The sequence below is a fragment of the Siniperca chuatsi genome, linkage group LG9 (genome assembly GCF_020085105.1).
Source record: "Siniperca chuatsi isolate FFG_IHB_CAS linkage group LG9, ASM2008510v1, whole genome shotgun sequence".
In the NCBI taxonomy this organism is placed as follows: Eukaryota; Metazoa; Chordata; class Actinopteri; order Centrarchiformes; family Sinipercidae; genus Siniperca; species Siniperca chuatsi.
Genome location: NC_058050.1, coordinates 18,288,027 through 18,309,472, shown reverse-complemented (window position 1 = coordinate 18,309,472; position 21,446 = coordinate 18,288,027). Strand labels below are relative to the sequence as shown.

Genomic DNA, 21,446 nt, shown 5'->3' with positions numbered 1-21,446 from the left:
TTAAGAGACTAAAAAACCTTTAATGTGTGCGCTGTCACATTTCTGGTTACGTTTATGTTTGTGTGGCTATATCCTTATTATTATTATAAGAAGAACATTAACAGTCAATTGTCTCTATGCTGCGGTGGTAGGGAGAAGGGCCACCCCCCCCCTACACACACATCTTTGATCTGCAAACACCAGATTTCCATGCCGTTACCATGGTGATGGCTACAGGACGCAGGTTAGGACTTGGAGACACACAGGTGGACAAGAAGATGGAGGAAGATAGAAAGAATGAAGGAAAGAAGTCATCATCTATGTATAATGTGGCCTCAGCAGCCTAATTATAATGAGCAAACAGAAAATGGTGAGTCTGTCAGTCTGTACTTTATCTGATCTACACACAAAATCATGCAGATGCTCTTTAAAATCAAAGCTACTGTATCAAGCACACACACACACAGACACACACAGGCTATGATGTCTATGAAAATATACTTTGCTCTTCTGCTTTGTAGGTGAACAATACAGTAAGCTGATATCTTCAGTAGAGAGACGACTACCTGGGCACTTCTAAAGGTCCATTACATGTACATAACAACTGTTTTGTAGATACAGTAGAAAAGAGCAGTTTTGTTTGGTGACAAATGAGTCTTCACCTAAAGATATACTCCAGAGATCAAGTTTTATTTTATGTTTTTTAAAGATTTCTCTTTCCCAAAAAGACATTATGGGCTGTTGTGGGGGCTAACCTAAAAATCTATCCAATTCCTCATGCCTCTGAGCTACCAGAAACCATGGCAAACCCCAAAAACCATATTGTGAGTATCTTTAAAATAAAATAAAAAACTTTCTTTCAGACTCACTCTCCTGCCTTCTAGCAACTTTTCAATGTGCTTTGCAATGGGTTCATAGGCACCTGAATGAGGTCATTACATCAAAACTTCAAAAAAAGCATGCAAACAAATACAAAAAACATGACATCTCTACTTAAATATAATGTTACTCTCTTGTTTTGGTCATTACAGCAGCTATCAGAGCTCTCTAGAGCATGCCCAATTCAAAAAGTCTTTAATCACTGTGGAAAAAAAATCAAACAACCCTATCTGCGGTAAGACAACCATTAGGTAGACATGGTGTCTGTATGTGTGCGCGTGTGTGCCTACAGGTGTGTATGTGATGGGACTTGAGTTAGATCTATTACAAGTTACCATTAAAACAGTAGCCCAAATTGGTATTTTCTCCAGATATCTGAGCTACTACAAAGAATTAATCAAGCTGAAGGGCACCAAACTAGTTTAAAGAGCATTTTAAATTCCATTATTTAAGATAAAGAATACTACAGATAAGAAGATAAACATATCAAAAGCTATTTGCTTTATAATGCTGTCAAAGCCCATACAAAGTATGATAAGCAAAATGAAAGACTTACAAGCGTAAGTGGGGGAAAAACATGTGGTGCCCTTACAGTGTGCCTCACCAATCTATAGGGTTATAGGAGCTATAGGGTTTAATATAAACCTTTTAACAATGTGTAGATATATACAACTGGACCCTTAATGGAAAATATGGTTTGTAATCCTGGAAATCAAGACATGTTATACCCTGGTACGATTATCATGTGGACAGGTTATCTACCTGTGATACAGATAGCAGCTTGTCAGGCCACAGTGCATTATAACTAATTATCCTTGCTTGCCTCTATGCTGGAGAGCACAGGTGTACAGTAATGCCTGAGCAACAGAGCAAAAAATGATAAGGGTGTTATGCGATACTACTAACCTAAGATACAATATGTAAAGAGAGTGGGTAGAGAAAGGATGACGCAACGTGTCGCAGTGAGTATGATGACTCCCTGGGCCCCCCTCCCCTGCAGTGTGAGGTGATGAATGTGTGTCTGTCTCAGTTCCTATTAATAGTATGGAGCAGGGCTGGAGGTGTCAAAGCAAGGGAGGGATGAGATCTCGCAGACTGTACCGGAGTCCAGCTGTAGCAGAGGTGGAGTATAGGTAGGGGGGGGGGGCAGAAAGCAGGGGAAAGGGGGTAAAAGACAAAGCCTGCAGCAGATCTTCAAACAGCATACTGACAGATTTACAACCCATGCGATAAAGCAAACAACCCACAGAACTTCTCAGCACAGTGGGGTGAAAGACTGGACTTGCACAGTAGGGCTACACAGACAAACATACTGACACTTAGGTGCCCAGACACACATACTGTTTAACAGTGAGTTTACTGATTTAACCCTGTCAGCACTGTGCTACAACTAGGGGGCCATCATGACTGAAAATGACACTGATTCCTATAAGAGATGAGGCATAGGTTTGCTGTATAAGACCACTCTTCATACAGTCAAGACTCTAAATCTGTGTGGATATTCCTACCTCGTGAGTTGGTAGCTAGGTCGGCCACTTTCTGAAAGGCATCCAGGAAAGCAGCCACAGCAACTACCGTCGCCCTAGGAGAAAAGAGGAAGACAGAGGTTCAGTAAAAAAAATAAATACCTCATACTTTATTGATATGAAAAAATATACGTACAAAAATAAAAACTGTACACAAAAAAGACAAACTCTTGGTGCAATAATTATTGCAGAGACAGCACTTCAAATGAGTCAAAGGTTACATAAACACAGGTGGCTGATCATCTGCAGCAATTATATACAAGAGTTGGCAGACAAAAACATAAACTGATCAGATGAAGAAAAAAAAAATTCAAATCTTCTTCTTTTGCTCTGAAAGGTAGAGAAAAAAAATCCTTTGCACATGTATGTGCATGCATGTGTACTACATTTTAGATTATTAAGCTTTCATCAACCCTGATAATTTGAAACTTAAAGTATGTATGATAGTGTATGTATGTACTTTAAGCATGTGTGTAAGTTAAAACATAAAAGTGCCCTGCTGTGTGAGGAATGTCTATGTGATTACTTAGAGACTGCTGGAATCTGTCCGGCTCAGCAGAGCAGCTCTTGAGCTGAGTTTGCCACACTTACAGGTCAATGTGGGATCTACCCTGTTCAGCTCGAAAATGGAAATGTGGCATGTTGACAACTTATACCTGCTTCTCTGTCATCTTGTACAGTTTGCCAAGTATTTACAAATTGCAGTATAAAATACTGCTTACACATAACAGGAAAAAAAAGGGCAAAATCCAATCTCTCATAAAAAAGTAGTGGAAGATTGGTGTAAGATCACTTTCTGTTTTACTCATTATAGACACCATCTTGCTGGTATCCCGACTGATTGCCCGCCTGGCTGCCTGACTGACCAGTTACTTTGCTAGCTGGCAACAGGCTGCCTCATTGGCGGAGCAGCTGACTGATTAACTGGCAAATACTGACTCACCTACTTCAGAAACAACAGATTTCTCATGATTAAGATCACGGGTATGGAGATGAAAGGTGGCTCTTGGTGGACGTGTATGCATGTGATATCTGATCTCCTCAACAGAGACAAGACTATTTATCAGTCATACCAGTTAAAAAAAAAGAAAAAGAAACATAATTGTCCAGAAATTTTCCAAGGCACCAAGGCAGCCACAAAAGCTTGTACCTTCATTTGTAAACACTTGATATCTTTCACTGGCCAACAGAAAACCATCACAACACAACCTGGGAATTTCCATAAACAGATCCAGACAGGTAGCTTTCACAACTGGGCAAAACAATAGCTGAATACAAGTTGGTGGTAACTCAAGTTTGCCTTGCAGATGGACCAAGTGTTATTAATCTTTTATTCCAACCTGTAAATAAAGTTTACTGAGTATGTTTTTACTTTTAAGGCAATGGCAGGAGTGCTCCTGATGTATGGCCTTTGATGTGGGGTGATATTCTTAAAGGGGAAGTGTGTTGATTTTACACATCAAAGTCTGTTTTCAGGTCTTGGGGAGTACTAATGCATATGTGAGGTGTTGAGGCAACGTCAGTTGGGGATGAACACTACAAGTTTGAAAATGAAAAAAATCTGGGGGTATGGAGTCAGAAAGACGTGAGGTTACCAGACCTCTGTAGCCTGTTTCTTATCTCTGCTTGAGGCTAGCGGCTCAAGGCTACATTAGCCGCAACTAGCATAACACACCCATATCTCCGACCGAACTGTCGGCAGTTGAGTTGCATTGTGGGTAATGTAATCTCTGCTTCTGCTGCATCAATTTAATGCATTTTTTTATAGCCATTGTGAGTGTGACAATGTTATACGTGTGCAATGCTAAATTGGTGGAGTAGTCTTTTAATACATGTCTTATTGGGTGGAAGGAAACTGGAGCACCGTGGGGTTCTGACGCAGGACCAGTGCTAACCACAGAGCCACTGTGTTGTGTGCTCTGAAAATGACTTATGCAAGTAAAACATTTAAAAATAGACTGAAGGTGTACTGTGCTTAGAGTATGTTCTTAATGCGGAGTTGTACAGTATTTTGAAAAAGTCTTGTCTTAACTGTCTCAAGACTGTTAAAGTTGTAATCAAGTTAACATCTCACAGGGGCCTCCTACAAGCTTGACAGAAATGGAAAACAGAACACAACTGATCAACTGATAAACAATCCTGATCCAAAACTTAGTTACAGGCCTAAATATTCTTCTACATTCAAGTGACAGCCAAGTCTTAGCATTCAGTCAATGATGGAACAGACATTCCCTTTATCACTCAAAAACTTAATGTAATGTTGGCTAATAAGTGCTGTGTTGTTGCAGAGCTGACCAGAAGATCCAAGGGTGTGTCCTGCAAATGGAAAAAGAAACATATGCGCAGGCCCACACAGATTCCTTTCTATTTAAAGCCCAGTGCGGGCACCAGGGCAACCTCCAACTGATATCTGCCTCCACTAATTTATACCATGTACACATTGGTCTATAGATCATTATTTACATGTAATTGCAGTCAAGTCTTGTGCAGTCAAGTTTAACTTATTATCCAAACAGGTTTGTGTGGGAAGTGGTTTTAACTGAAGCCTGCTTTTACTATCAGAGGCTCCAGTCCACTGAAGTACAATGTGCAGTAGTTAGTAGTTACTAGCCATGATCATCTGCTGTAAACTGTTCCATGCTTTTACAAAAGAAATGCCAAACTATTAAACTGGTTTACCCATTCGCTACACTTTCAACTCCTATCAGTACAACCTTGAGAGGAACATCTTAAACAGTCAACATTAGAGAGAAAAATCATAGTTTTACATTCCACAGAGAATCGTTAAATAGGCAGCATTGAAATTTTCTGGCTCAATCAACAGTGAAATTAGGTAACTTCTCAAAAAATAAATGAACACATACTACAAAGGCAGAATAATCAGGTTTTAATTTCAGCTCTGACAGTCAGCCAAAAAGCCTCAAGACTTCTGTGGCTATAAGAATAAAAAAACATTGCTGCTACAAGCCTACAAGCAATGACCTGACTGCTACCATTGGCCTTAAAATCTGCAAACGCCCCTGTCCTAGAGTCAAGACAAACGACTTTAACATATCTATTCCGCAAGGCCTTGGCCAAGCCAATCTATACTCCCAATAGACCCTGGCGTAGTACAGCAGAGTGACAATGATACATTCAGCACTGCTGTCCCCATCTATTCTTAGTTCAACAGAAACTGGAATGTGACTAGTAAATCTGAATCATAGAAAGAGGTTGTGTTTAACTCTCATGTTTCAGACACACATCATACCAAGAATCATGACAGAGATAGTACTTTGAGTGTGGTTTAAGAGATTTCTTATATATGTATGTATGTGTGTGCACTGTATGTATCTGTCTGTTGATCTACCCATCCATCCATCTACTTGTCCATCTACCGTCTAAACACTGAGCCCAAATAAGTTTTATAGCCATACAGTTCATAAGCTCAATTTGAAGTCTTGAGGGGGTCTGTTTCTTCACAAAATGAACTTTAGACCAGAAGGAGGGAGGCCTGTGTGTAAGCCTAGCTCTGACACAGCTGCATCAACCATGACCCACCAAACAGACCAAACACTGACAAGTTAAAAGAGGACTGTGATTAGAAATCAGCTAGCCTATATTCCACCCTGCCCTCTTTCTTCAAAGCTCTGTTCTGTGCGCATGTATGTATGTGTATATACGCATGTGCGTATGTGTGTGTGTGTGATGGCTGCTTAAAACCAGAATGAGCAGAAAAAACCCCCACCATATTTGGACCAAAAAATGACAGAACAGCCCCAACACTGTAATTGGTTGATTTCCTAGTTGCTTTGTTGAGAGGGGAGCAGAGGGTCTAAATTACAGAGTAGTCTGCCTTAGGACGTCATTACACACAGACATATGCCGCTACCACTGCTGGCTAGTCACTTATCCAGGCCAAGGAGGGAAGGTGGGTGTGTTTGTGTTTTACTCAGTGTGTATGTGTGTGTGTGTGTGTGTGTGTGTGTGTGTGTATCCTTCTATGTAGCCCAGTCCCCAAACAGATTACAGAGGGGTCCTTGGGTGAGGGGCTATGCTGTAGTCGAAGGGGTTAGTTTGGCCAAATTTGTAGTTGCTGGAGACAGGCTTTAAAGCGGACCGAAAAAGCCTTATTTGTAGGTCACCACGAGCAAACCCAGATAGCACACTCTTATTAGCGCTCCAGCAGCAAGGGCATCGTTACAGCCAGCCATATGCCACAACCACTGCAGCCTGGAGCAGGGCGTAGGCCAAGCTTAATCAGGCAACAGCGAGTCTAAAATACCAAAACATGGTCGTCTTTCTATGAATGACACTCAACTCATCTTGTCAAGGAGGAATTGATCTTTTCTGGGAGCATCAATTGGATAATACTGATAGAACAGGAAAGTGGTTTAATGCTATTAAACGAATAGGTCAAAGTAAGGGACAATTATCCCACTTTATAACATATTTGACAGATGAAATACTTTTCACAAGCATCTCCATCATCAAGCTGCCCCTAACTTATTATGAATGGATAAAAAGATCTCAGTGACATACCGTAGGTTCAACTCACCTTTTCACCAGTACAATGACTGGTAGATTTGTTCTTTTATCATTACCACAGTGTCCAGACACACAGACATCCTACTGCCAAACAGTCATTAGCAACAAGGCCACAAATACTCCCCTGAGCTTTAGCATGGCAGGGTCACATATTTAACCCCTGAATGATGAAGACCCTTGAATAACATATCACCATTAATCAGCCTTAATACTGAGAAAATGGAAGAATGGGACACTGAGTGGCCCCTGGGAAGTATTGTGACATCCGTGAGCCTTTATACAACTGTCAGTATTAGTCTGTCTCAGGAAATATGAACACTTAAATGGCTAGAGAACTGCCATGCATTGTTAATCAAAGAATCATTTAGACCCCAGGACATCCGTATTTACGGTACTTACTGGACAATGAGCTTTTATTTCAGCTGTCATAAATTGTTTGTCTCCTGACACGTGGCCACTTAAAACCAACTAGGAGAGGTGGCTGGGATTGGCATCTATTGTTAGCAGAAGACTTGTAATAATTTTGGCAGGAGGTGTGTAAATTTACATCATAAGAAATCCAAATTAAATTAGTCTTAAATAAGACTAAATGGGGAAGAAGAACACATAATGACCCCTGAAGGGTATTGATAGATTAGGCTTTTATGTAAACTGCCATTGCTTGTTAGTCTAAGCACACGTGGCCACTTAAAACTTCTTTGGAAGGGAATTGACACAATCTGACATGTAATGTAAAAGCCCAGATAAAGTACGAAATCAGTTAATAGAATAAGATTTCTTGGTGTATAAGGGTCAACATGGGGTATCAGAGATGTTACGCAACAATCATGGTGGTATTTCCCTGGCCAGGAAAAGTTGTAGTTTGTACTCTAAAACCTATTATGTTTTTAACAATGCACTCTGTGTGTATCTATAATCAAGTTTCCATCCAAATTTGGCACAAATTATAACATAATTTGCATAAAATCTGCAAAATAAAATGTGTTATGGGACTATTAGGAGTTGGGCACATTGAGATAAACAGTTGATGCCACTAATTCTGCAGTTGGGTGCCATTAAACCATTGCAGAAGAAGAGGACGCAATGAAACGACAAATTTAAAAGAGTGTCAGTCAAACCTCAAACAAACTAAAACAATGTGAAAAATGTGATGGAAATATGGCATATGTTTGTTTCATGTATTCAACAGATCTGATGTTTTCGTCTGCTGCAATTTCTTGTCTCTTCAGTGGAGCGGAAGCTTCAGTGGACATTTAAGTCACATGCTTCGTGTACGTCATGATTTATTCGCTAAGACTGTTTCCATTGCACTTGCTTTCACCGATACACTAACTTTTCCACCTCAGCCATGCGAAAAAAAAAATTTCTGCGATAGTCAGGCATTACTACTCAAGTTTTTTATGAGCAAATTGAAAATGCACATAAAAACAGGTGGATGGAAACACACTTAATATCAACATCAGCTTAAATTAACTGTATTGACTAAGTGAAAATGTTGATTTCTTGTTCTATTGTGATAGTTTCTGTTCCTTTATCAACAAAACACACAGAAATATACAAATATGTTGTATGTACACACAAAGGCGCTCTCACCTGAGCTGTGACTGCAGTTTCCCGGCCTTGGTGATAAAGTCCTCCCAAATAGGGTAGCTGCTCTGTGGGGGAAAAAAAGAGACACAAATTTGAATGACACAATCATCAGAACAGATTTCACTATTTCCACAGTTACATAACAGTTCAACCAACAGGAGGCCACACTGATGCCTCGCCTCACCTTCAAGGCTAAACAAAACTAACCAAAGTTTAGACTTTTCCATACATGTAACCCAGTTATGTCACCCCCAAAAGTATGTTATTCTATCTTGTTGCCAGTAGACCTGAGGGAATCGGAGAATTTAAGCTATAGGATGAACATTTGTTTAGCAGGGTTGTATGCGACTAAAAAGCACGAGTTTTGGTCTGAACACAGAATATGTTATTACTTCCAAATTTACACACAGCTGGCTTTCATTTTGCCCCTATTTAGGTTTAACATTTTTTTATTTGTTATCTGTTAATGGTAGAATAGAAATGCTGTCATGTCCTGCATGTGTTAGGTTGGAAAATGGGTCACAGGCCTCTTTTGGAAAGATCCCCACACAACAAGAGCACTAATACTGTGGTATAATGAGCCTGGTTGCCGATGGGACTCTAAATTTACCTAATTTAGGTCCTGAGCTGAAAATAGTGGAAGAGCCTTTTATCGAAACTAACACAGAGAACAAGTGGCCTAATGCATTGAGAAGAGGAGCCTAACAGAGTGGTAAGACAGCACAAGACACAGTGATGAATATAGTATGAGCACATGTTTGTCGCTGATGTGCTACTACTGTCAGGGGCCTGAGGAATGTCATGTTATGCTGTCAAACATTACACCCAACAACCAACTCAATTCTCTCTACCTCCAGTTACCTCTTTCTTTCCCTCTCCCATTCTTTGTGTAGGTCAATCTCCCTTACATCACTTGTGTTCCTTTCGATCTCTGCCCTCCTTCTGCCCTCCTCTGCTCACTCAGTCAACCTCTCTCTCTCTGAAGAGGCCATCACCATCAGCTCTGCCTGCTTCAGCACAGACATCACACACTCCAGCACCATGGCAAATGGGCTTTCTCTGCATTTGTCCTCTCATTTCTTACCTCCTCTTGCTGACTGCTTAGGCTTACATAGAAAATCAAAGTGAGCTGTCGCTTTATTTGTTCGGTACACAACCCAATCTGCGGTGCTATAAATGAAGAGGCATCACTGGAAATTTGAATGTCTTATGTAAAGACAAAACAAATACACTAAGGATTTGCATACTTTCACTGGTGTCCTCTGGAAGCATAGTTACCTGACAGTTAGAGGACAGGGGAGCCATGCACTACCTATTACAGTGGGACATGGGACTGAGAAATGCTGAATATCTGCGCAGTATTCATAACAAATTTCATTCATTTCTGAATCCAGTAGACCAGATGGCTGGCCATTTGACCTTATGTCAAAGCCTTCAGACCCTGCGGGTACTTTTCTACCCTGACAGCTACATTCCCGGCATTCCTTTAGGCAAATACCACAGCTGTGAAATCTGTTAATTGTCTCATCGGCCAAGATGTAAAAAAAACAAACTAACATCAACATAAGATGCCTTAGTTTTGAGACTGAAGATCGCCCTATTTAGCCTTCATCCAATGTTGGCTGCTGCGCCACTTCAAGCTTGAACAAATGAACGAAGAGTTATTTGTTTTTCCAATAGAAAAGAATAGGGCAAAGTGCAGTCAAATCTAATAATATCGCTAAACTAACGTAGGTTAATATATAGCAAGATCAGAAACACTACACTAATCAGTTGGAAATAATATCTCACATTTATTCAGCTCTACTCCATTTTGTTAATGGACTTCTCGCGTTAACGTTAAATATACAATAAGAAGGGTGGTATGGATTTCAGTTGCGTTCAGTCTGACGTAGTTGGCTAACGTTAAATTACCGTTGGTTAACCTAACGTAAATTGTTTAGCATCTGTTGAAGGAAACCCAAATGTACAACTGTAGACTGATGTACTGGGAAGTTAACTGGCTGGGATAGTTCGTTTTTGGACGTCGCTTAACGGCTCTCGGATAACATAATTTGTGTTGTTCATTAAGCTTACTTTCATGTCTCCGATAACAGTTTGGAAGAGTCCTCCAAGTGCGCTGCATTCCTTCTCGATAACAGCCTCCATTTTCAGGACCAACTCCAGTGGTCAGTCCCGACTCGGTGAGCCGCTTTCAGTTCGCCACCGCCGCTCTCCAGGGAAACCAAAAACTCCCAAAAAATATGACCAAAAACGAGCAAATCCCTATATAATAATTTCTGCAGTTGTGCAATTGACGAACAACTACTGTTATCTCAGTCAAACATGTAAAGAAACACAGCTGGGTTCTGCTCTGGTGCACCGTTTAGTTCAAATCAAAAGTTGGGACGAAAGAGAAATTTAAATCCCCCTCTCCCCTCCACGCCGCCCCGCTCATACCCATGGCTGGACCGTGAAGATAATCTTTTGCAGTTTGCTACTCGAAACTAGAAATAATCCACGATGTTCGGCTGGTAACGCTATTCCGTATCTTGACAGGTAAATACCGACAGTGACGGGTGTCCTTACTGTCTTCTCAACACTGACTGAAGGGGTGAAAAAAGGCGAGACAGAAACACGCGTCAGGTGTGCCTGAATAAGAAAGAAATACATTTCCGGTTTATTATTTTCCACCAAAATAAAATATCTGATTAATTAAGGTTTTAAAGTCATTCTGGAGAGATCAGTCTTTGTAACCAGTGGTGCAATATAACAAAATACATTTACTCAAGTACTGTACTTAATTACCATTTTGAAGTACCTTTTCCATTTTATGCTACTTTCTACTTCTACTCCACTACATTTCAGAGGGAGAAATTGTACTTTTTACTCCACTACATTTATTTAATAATATTAGTTACTAGTTACTTTGCAGATTCTCATTATAAATACAGAATATAATCAACTAATAAATTATGATATATTATTGTAGATTAAAGAGACAGTTCACCCCAAAATCAGTTTCATGTAGGAACCATTTTCTTTCTACCGATAGTTCTGCTCACAACAAGGTCTGTGGATTATCTTGAGTAACAAGGTCATGATTTCTGGAAAGAGACATTGCTGTTGAGTTTTTCAAATGTATTTTTTGGCGCTCTGAGTGCCACAAGCTGAGTGCCATATAGTTCTATTATATTTTAAAAATGCAGATATCTCTACGGCTGATATCTCCTAAACTCAGCAACTCACACCAAAACAATCTAGATGGATAAATAGCACTACAGGTAAGAGGAAAAATATGCATTTTCTGATTTTGGGTGAACTGTCCCTTAAAGTTACCTAACAGTATATAGGCCTACAGTAGTTAAACCTCACAGTAGCTCATCTTTCACAGCTGCAACCCTAAAGTGATGAACACATTAATACATCAATAATTATAATCTAATAATATAATATATATTATTCTGAAATCTCTGCGTAATGAGTGCTTTTACTTGCTGCTAATACTTTTGTATTTCTACTCAAATAATATTTTGAATGCAGGACTTTTACTTGTAAAAGAGTATTTCTACAGTTATTGGTACTTTTACTTAAGTAAAAGATCTGAGTACTTCTTCCACTACCATAGTAATTGCACTTTTGTGCTTGGAAATTTGCACTTGGCTGAAGTTAGTAACACATGTTATCATAGCAAGATACTTTGAAGGGGGTATTCCTATATTCAAACAAAACATTACAATGATAACACAATACATAAATAACAGTGTGTACATCAGTTAAGCGCCACATAAATAAAACATAAAACTTAAAATTTCATTTTTGGCATAGAACGTATTATTTTTATTGTGAAGGAAGACCCGCAAAACTTCCGGTGTTATTCTGTTATAATTGACTCCATGATGATGGCGGATGCAGAGGTGAGCAGTGATTGGACGAGCGCAAGGGAAGTAAAAAGCGCGTTCATGAGTTGCTTGCGCAAAAACAACGGCTAATAATATGGACTAGTCTAAATTAGCAGACATGAGTTTTGCAAGTAAAGAGCAAAGTATTTTCTTCCGTATTGTTTTTTTTTTGTCTGACTTCGAAAGTGTTGAGGGTGCATGATACGTGCACAATATTATAAAGCGCCACTAACAGTAAATATTTATTATTATATTAGCGATATTACAATACTCCATGAAATATTCAGTTGTGATAGTTTGTGTTAAATTAAATATACTAACAGAATGACCATAAAAAAATCTAACCTAGCCACCTCTTTTCCATTTGTACGTGTTGCTACATGTAAATGGCTGCATAGAGGTTATGAGCAACAGACACGTTTATAGTCAGGTCTGTCAAAAGTTCATTTTGTGCTGTTATCAATATCCAATGGAATACTCCACAGCGTTGTCAAAACAATATAAAAACATTAAGCTGCATTGATTCAATTAAATATGTGCATACATACTGTATACATTTTATGCAACACAAACAGAACGTGTCATGCTGCACAAATACATATTAGTATATTTACTTTACATTGAAAATGAAAACTTATAATATGAAGTGGAGCATTGCAGCATACTGCCAGCTCCATTTTTGCACTTTTATATTACTGGTTGGGTGGTAAGTTGAATGACATTCCCTGCTACAGCCGTACATTGATGTCTATGCCAAGTATCTCAGTTAATATGCCAATATGGATAAGGATATGATGATTAACTCCATTTGTGAAACTGAATTGATTTGATACACAAGCAATGAACATTTCCTGCATCAAAGTGGAGGTTGGAAACAGCTGAAATAGACCTGCTGTGGAAGCACTTGCAAGAAGTTGTGTTAAGAATGCGCATGCCCAGTTGTCCACTTGGTCAAGTCTTTGAATTGTGCAACCTGAGGAATTTTGTGGAAAGTGATACTGCCTGGGACACTGGTGTGAGCCAGTATATCCCTGTGCACAAAGCCCCTGTGTGTAGGACTTGACATCTATGACTTTGGCGACTCTTAGTGGTAGCATCAAAAAAGACACAGAGGCAGGCAACAACGCACCCTGTAATGATGCAAAGACAGGAGCTTCTTCAAAATCTTTATTTATGTCGTTCTAAAATGCATTTAAAATGTCAAAAACAAAGATTCTTCATTTAAAACGATTTTAAATTAACAACATTTTAATAGCCTAATGCAAACAAAAGTATACAGTAAATACAACTAATTAATCATGTAGTAAGCAAGATAGTTATTGATTTGGGCAATTTTGTGTTGCATCAACACAGTTACAATAGTCAAACACAAAAAGCATACTACTTTACACACTTTAATGATCTATTAGTAGTTAGAAATCACAGATTGAAATATAGTAGCTGACTAATTTTATTGATGGTTGATTAAATGATTAGTTTGTAATAGAACTCGCCAGAATGATTTATTCAACCCAGACCTTGGTCAAATGTTGTCAGTAAGTCACTGGAGTTAGCCACATAGGACATCACTCAGAAGGTTTAAACAGTAACAGATATTACGTGACAAATGTTGACAGAGAATGTACAGTAGCTACAATATTGTGAAAAACATATGTTGGATATACTGAGAAAATTTGACAAAAAAAAATTTTTTTTGACAAAGAAATTAAAACTTTGAAATTTAATTATCAGATCAACTCACATTTCAAAAAGTGGTCACACAGAAATGTAATAACAGTCGTGTTCAATCTAGAGTGACTTTACAGCTCCTTAGCACCAAGGTAACTGGAGGACAGTGAAAACAACCACATTGCCTTTTAGGGTCTTTCAAAAAAGTTGCCCCATCACATTCATATTCTGTTGTGCATAACCTATTAGTAGCATACATAGGCACATTTCTGTGGTATTAAAATTGGAAAATATTCCCTCCAATGAGGATGTGACTCGGGAAATAGGGTGATATTTTTATGATTAACAAAGTGGGTAAAGAAAGAAAACCAGAACTGTAACAAGCACCACTTACAGCTTGCAAAATTACCCTGTATAGCCTTCGATCATATGTATCATATGCAAGGTCCCCTCACAACTTTCCCTAACTTCCCAAGTAGATTTTTGCTGGAGAGGTTAAGGAAAGCTGCAAGACAGTGAAATAATTTGTAAGCACCAAAGGAATCAGATTCATATGGTGCTAACTTTATCCCTGTTCTCAAATTAGATTTAACAGCCCAGACTGAAACTACCTGAAACCGATCCTTTCTATATCTCAGAGGAAGGATTCCCGTAGGAATATTATTGTCCAGAAATCTTGACAGATGTTTTAAATGAAGCAGAAATGAAGTCTTCTATATTTTTCCCTAGATAATAACAAATAAACTGAATAGCAGTGCTCTCTATGGAGCGCTGGATGGTGGGGCTGATGTTTTAACACATGCTGAAGTTATGAAGCAGTTATAATACTAGTTTGTGCTGGTTTTCCTGGTTACATCCTCCACCTCTTGAATCCCATCGCCATACTGCAGCCGTAGCAGAGTGTCACCACAAATGCAAATACCTGGGACAAAAAGACAAAAGGAGAGAAAGCAAAAAACCAGTTTGTCAGAAAAACTTTTACAGCCAGATTTACTCACATGTGCTAACTGCAACTAATTCATTCATTACCTATTTTAATTGTAATTATTAATCTATCAATATTTTTTTTCAAATCAATTACTCATTGAGTCTAAAAAACGTCTAAACTATTGACATAAATGTCCATTTCAAGTTACAACGGGCTTATCTCAAGACGTCTTTCTTGTTCTATCAGCTAAAAAACCCCACAGATGAAACAAAGAAAAGCAAGCTGACAAACTCTGACTAGCAAATGGTTGTTTTTTTCACATGATAATTGGCTAAAATAATTATTCATCAAAAGTATAAACTCAAATTGTCTGTAAAAGTGTTTCAAAATGACCTATTCTTTGACATGAAAATTTCAAAATTTGCCTTCTACATGAGTTTCTCAAGTTACACATTTTGGATCAGTACAGGAGTTTGGGTACATTCTGTACCTCACGTAACTTGACATAATATATGTTATGTTATGCTGCTATCTTTCTGTCAAAGAGGATAGCTGGCAGTTGCTTTTTTATATTACTGTTTTGTGGCCTGACAGTTCTAGCTGATAGCAGGACACCACAGGCATACACAATATTCTGTTTATTTATGGCAACATGGACACTCCTTCACGTTATCAAAAGGTGCATGCAGAAATTTAAACCCAAACAAGACCAAAACCGAAGTTCAGTGAGCAGGGAGGTTACTTTGTACATGCAAATATGTCAACTGAGGTGTTTCTCTGACAGGACTTATTGAGAGCCTGAAAGAGTAACAGGGCTGATGCCAAATTTAGTTTCACTTACTGATTATAATGACTGAACCTTTCATAATACCTATTACTTTGAATAGAGTGAATTCTATTGCAACAATCTTTCTAAGGCACCTTCAGCAACTCCCCCAACTCAGTAGAAGTCAACAAAGGAGTTTGACATTGAGCTAGATTCATTTACATAGTACTGTGAGTGCATTATAATAATATTAATTCAAATGCACAGATTATGCATGCATTGTACACATTTTTCATCTGAAAGCATCTATAGCACTCACCGTGGCTGCCACATTAATACTGTATTGCGTGCCATCCAGGACTGTGAATATATTGCCCCGAGGGTAGGTTATACACATGACAGTTTCAGTGCTGTTAGGCAGTGGCTTGATGTAGGCTCCTCCATTAGCTGCTGTAGTTGCTGCCTCCAACACGAAGGCAGCAAAGTAGAAAAGCAAAGCCAGGAAATGGTAAAACACATCCTGAGAAGAGAGAATGCATTAGAAATAAATATGGAAAAGTTCAAGAGTTTCAGGTTTCAAGTGTAAACAACTAAAAAACATAAGCAATGTGAAAATTAGGTTTTTTTTTGCAAACTTTCCGAACAACTGTAAGATTCCACAACACAAGACAAAGTGTGGAAGATTTTGTGCACTGCAGCAGGGAACAAAGAAGGATCAATGCACTGGTCACTGCAGCTTCCCGTACTTAGGCATTCACACAACAAACTAGGCTGTCAAAGAATCAACTTTTTACATGACTTATAAAGAAACATGGCAAATAAAAGAACAAGAGAGAATAAAAAATACTAGCGAGTGAAAAGAATATTTGATTTGGAAACCATCATATTAAGAAAGAAAATGGAAGACACACAGAAAGATACAGAGGGAGCGAGACAGAGAAAAGACAGAGGGCTTGCCAGAGAGTAAAGAAGGTTAATGAGAGTTTGTGTTGTCGACTCTGTGAGCCTGGCGGTACTACAGACAGGCCTTTGTTGCGTTTTGGTGTGAGCTCATCATCCATGTCACTCATTGTTCGGCCGAAAACAAACAACCCCACACGCCTGGCTACTCCTGGGAGCAGGCCCTGGAGCCTGAGGCCAGGCTGAATCTGTCTGAGAGCCCAGACTTAACACAGAGTCCACTACAATAACATAGCACAAGAACATGGCACAGGTTCTCACCTTTTCCCCCTCATATTATAAATATATTTGTCATAGTTGTTGTAATAATTGAACATCCTCTCCAATGCTAAGAGACTGTCTTGTAAAAGTGATTTCATGTTATTTATTTACATTTTATATGTTATACTCCACAACAACATGTAGGTGCTAAGGTACATTATTGAAAATGTCTTAAGCAGGACAATTGGACTGCCTATAGCCCAGACTTAGTATTATAGCAGATCTTTAGACAAGGAAACCAGCCTGCATTTGTTGACTGCCTAATGTGCTGCACTAATTTGTAGCATCTTTAGCCATACCTAGGCTACTTGCTTGTAGCTACTAGCTACTAGCTCTACTGAATTAACTAAAAAGAAACGTGCCATAGTTGTTTGTGATTTTGTGGACTACTTGGACAGCTATTCTGATGGATCTTATCTTCAGTTCTGAATCGCTCAAAAGTAACACGTTTATATCCTAATATTAGCATTTTGGTGCTTTTAACAATTCAAGTTACCATTCCTCTCTAAATTACAAAACTCCAGGGCCTTTAGTGCTGCTAGAAAGTCTTTCAAGCCTCCTTTAAAACAACAGTCATATTCTTTTATAGTCACAATTTGCTGTGGTCTACACTGGCACTTAATCAGTCAGTACATGTTGAGTTATTTTAAGATGAGGAAGTATAACTGCTTATCTTTGAATAAATAGCATAAATCTTTGTGTGACCCTACAAGAGAGCTAATAAATACATGATCTGCCTCACTGTGTAGTTAGATTATTATAGTGAAGAAACATTTTATGTTGTTTTTAGTGTATTAGTGAACACCTGTTTTAAATTATCCCTCCAGTTACAGTTATAAAGGTTGTCTTAGATGGTAAAAATGCAAAGACTATGGGCCTGTCTATAAGATTCAGAGTCTTTTTCAGTGGCATAACATGCTCTTTTTATGGATTTTTTTTTATGTTGGGTTAAAAAGGATTTAGTTTTTACAACAATGCACAGACACACATTGTACTGATGCGTGATGTGAAAGCACTATTTCCTCTAAGATTTTACACTTGATATTGTGAGTAATATAATGACACAATACCCCAAACCTGCATCTTGTCTTTTTTTTTTCCCTCAGCCCTTGTGTCTACACTTGACTAAGTGCCTTGTAGTGGCAGGTGATATCACGAGTGAGTTTCTTTTTGTTCCTCATAGTGTAACTTACTACAATGAAAATTTGACTTTAAAATACTATGCCAACAGCAATCACATTGACAAAAAAATCATCTAGTTTTGATACATTAAAAGGAACAATGTACAGTCTGACATCTAAAGAAAAAGCCCAAACCAGCCATCATACTGTATATTAGACTACTGTATTACAGTAATGTGCTTTTGGTACAAATAAGCTTGCTGACTTCCAACCTTTGTAGAGCAGTCAGTGTTTGATATGTTCATATAACAAGTTGAACTGAAATACTGCCGCTGCCATAAGACTGGCCTGCAGTTTTGCCACTGAACCAGATCTCTGACTTTCATGCACCAAACAACAGTTGCTGCCATGACAACGTCATCAAACACTGACAGCCATCTTAAAGGTTCCTTGTGGAGTTCTAGACCTCTAGTAGCTTTGGAGCCCCTTACAGTTTTTCTCAATTGTTAAAACACTAAACCCTATTGTCTGAACCAAATGCTCAGTTGCCTGAACCCACTGATTGAATCAATCACTCTTTTGGCAAAACCATAAGCATTTTTCACCTGTTTAGACCCAACTTGCCAACACATTTTCATTGTGATGCACCCGTGCTGCATAATGGTGAGCACAGGTGACAAAAGTCAAACACAATTAAAGCACAGATGTCACCACTTGAACACAACAACTCAAAATTGATCACACTTGTGGCTAATGATGTGAGGAAACATATAAAGTAAGCCAGTTCAGAGAGCACTGGTTTGTGAGGCCCTACAATGGATAGAAATCTGAGAGGAAGAGTTTGTGTGAGAGGAGGTCGAGGTGGTCAGCGAAGACCAAGAACAGTAATATCTGATGAAATCAGAGCTACTGTGATTGACCATGTTCTTGTCCATGGTATGAGCATGAGGGAGGCTGGACAAAGGGTACAACCAAGGCAGCAGGATGAGCTTCCCATCTATGTTGTTGTTTGGGACAATGTGAGTTTTCACAGAGCCCTCCAGGTTAGAGAGTGGTACAATAAAATTGATAAAACCTGAACCAAGGTTTTATCAATCTTTGCCTTCCACCGTACTCCCCTTTCCCCTTTGTCACACTATTTCACTGATCTACAAGTGGCAGTCACACACCTAGATATGCTGCAATGTGCCAGCAGAGGCAGGGAAGAAGACTATAAGCTAGTAAACATGAATGTAAACAACACTGGATTTAAAATACTTCAAAATCAGCTTTGCAAATCTTTTATGAGGAAGGAAACGCACTCGACAGGTTTGTTAGACCTCAAGGATGCACACAATGTGTTTTGGTGAGTAACACTGAATGTGAATATAACTTTTCTTTACAAGAAAACTCCACTGGGCCCCTTTAAATTAGATATTTTTTTACTTGCTGTTTTCAATCACAGTGCTTTATGACATGTGAGATTGCTGCTTTTCATATGTCTTACATTGTTTAGAATGCAGTCTGCTCAAAATGGATTATAAACAAGTAATATGGTATATTTGAAATGTATTTAATTCAAAGCTTATTAATGCCAAATATGAATAAACCAGTCAATCTGTCAAACACAAAAAATATTAATACCTTTAATAGAAATCTCTTCCTATACTGGTTATGATACATACCATGTCCACCCTAGACAGACAGTTAGCATGCTAAATAGACTGTGTATAGATCGATAGATAGATAGATAGCTAGATGGATGGAAAGACAGATGGACAGATATGTAGGCTGACTAACTGACTGACTGACCAGCTCATTTATCTACAGCTTACCAAGAAATTCCAGTCAGTGTTGATGCGGTCAGCCAGGCCAGTGATGAGGAGTGTGAGGTAGGTGGAGGAGAGGAAGAAGGAGGTGACAGAGACAAACATCACCCAGCCCTGCAGCAGAGGCACGGGCACATTGGAGGAAGCCACCAGGATCCATACTAGACCACCAAATAACTGGGGATATGAACAAACACTCATGTTGGTGACAGATACAGTTAATTTCATTCTATATGATGATATTCAGCTCCTTAATCCTCAAGACGGCTTGGGTCCATTTGATCATTCATCATCTATCAGTGGACACTTACAGTTATAGGCTTGTCACCAGTTTATGACACCAGGAAGACATCAGGTATAACAATTCTACATATGTATACTGGTATGGTATATTGTATTTCTTTATAGCTACTACTATAATCTGTATTCCTACGCTGTGACTGAATAAGTACAACTGACAGCATTAACACCATAAACTGTATAAAAAAAGACTGAATTTTATAATGACATAGAAAATATTAAATGTGGATCAGTCACATCTGATTGGTGCATCCTTAGTTGTGAGGTATATTTGCATGATCTTAAAATGTTGTTTATAATACACTCTGCTTTCCACACCAATTTTGTCTCCCGCTATTTATAAGCTATTCTGTACTTAAGGACAGGTACAACATGTTGGGAAAGGCTTTAACATTGGGTACATACTGACAACAGCCACTACTACAGCATTTAAATGACTGTTTCCATCTGTATTCTTATCTATACAGTCCGTCAACGGCAAAAAGGCCCATAGATAAACAGTCAAATAAAGGCACTGGGAGACAGTAAAGCTCACACTCTGCAGATATCAACGGACTGTTATTAAAGGCATCATTAATATTATAGAAGGAGATGATGCTGATAGCACATTTGGTATTTTACAGGCCTGGAGGTGTTTTGATCCTCGCGGCCAGTCCTGGAGGCATCGCTTTCGGCGACATTTGTCTTCGCTTTGGCTGTCAAACATATGCAATAAACCCAGCCCCAGGCAATCAAAGCGACGATAAGTGTATTGGAAACGTTTAAACACTCAGCAGTCCGCACATCAACGAGGAACGTCCGTGTTACTGGCCTACAGCTTAAAGTCTAACTGGACTAACAGGACATCAATTATTAATAAAGAAAGAACAACTGCAGATTCTACAACACCACAGAGGTCACTGATACATTTAAGAATATAACACACAGTTCAACATCATGTATAACCTTCTAAAAAAAATACAGCACTTACTATTTCTAAACAGACAAGGGCTCCAGTGTAAGTTCTCAATACTTCCAGTCCCAAAGGTAGAGAAATAGTTGGCGCTGGAAACGAGGTGGCAGCGGGGATAGAGGCTGGTTCGGACATCTCTAAATCTCCCTCTCTCTTCTCTCTATCTCCCCCTGTCCTCTGGCTCGCACCCTCTGTCTCCCACTAAGAGAAACTCGGTTAAACAAAGGACGGGAGCAGCGGGGGAAATTCCTCCGGAGTCATGTGTCCCCCACAAACAGGTCGGACAGGTGCAGGGGCCAC

At 39.0% G+C, this 21,446-nt stretch overlaps 2 protein-coding genes across 9 annotated transcripts in view; both read right to left on the bottom strand.

The window, feature by feature from the left end:
* Positions 1-11,116, bottom strand: part of LOC122881864 (protein MTSS 1-like) — a 57,722-nt gene extending 46,606 nt beyond the window's left edge. For 6 of the 8 annotated variants that reach the window (XM_044208547.1, XM_044208550.1, XM_044208553.1 and 3 more), the window contains exons 1-3: positions 10,578-11,115; positions 8,505-8,566; positions 2,367-2,440 (exon numbers count right to left, since the gene is read on the bottom strand). In XM_044208547.1, the coding sequence (XP_044064482.1) occupies positions 2,367-2,440; positions 8,505-8,566; positions 10,578-10,649 (208 nt within the window). In that variant the 5' untranslated portion in view covers positions 10,650-11,115. Of the gene's footprint in view, positions 1-2,366; positions 2,441-8,504; positions 8,567-10,577 lie in introns of all 8 variants that reach the window. The other 2 variants (XM_044208555.1, XM_044208551.1) reach the window with 1 other exon arrangement.
* Positions 11,117-13,535: 2,419 nt separating this feature from the next.
* mal2 (mal, T cell differentiation protein 2) lies at positions 13,536-21,446 on the bottom strand. Its single transcript, XM_044208580.1, has 4 exons — positions 21,165-21,446; positions 19,901-20,071; positions 16,064-16,264; positions 13,536-14,972 (listed from the first exon to the last, which is right to left on the bottom strand). The coding sequence occupies exons 1-4, from the start codon at positions 21,279-21,281 to the stop codon at positions 14,901-14,903; spliced, it is 561 nt and encodes a 186-aa protein (XP_044064515.1). The 5' UTR covers positions 21,282-21,446; the 3' UTR covers positions 13,536-14,900.

Coding starts and splice junctions, on each gene's coding strand:
- mal2 (XM_044208580.1), bottom strand. CDS start 21,281: ATGTCCGAACCAGCCTCTATCCCCGCTGCCACCTCGTTTCCAGCGCCA. Junction 20,072..21,164: donor CCCTTGTCTGTTTAGAAATA/GTAAGTGCTGTA, acceptor TCATATCCCCAG/TTATTTGGTGGTCTAGTATG. Junction 14,973..16,063: donor GTATTAATGTGGCAGCCACG/GTGAGTGCTATA, acceptor TTTTTGTCCCAG/GTATTTGCATTTGTGGTGAC.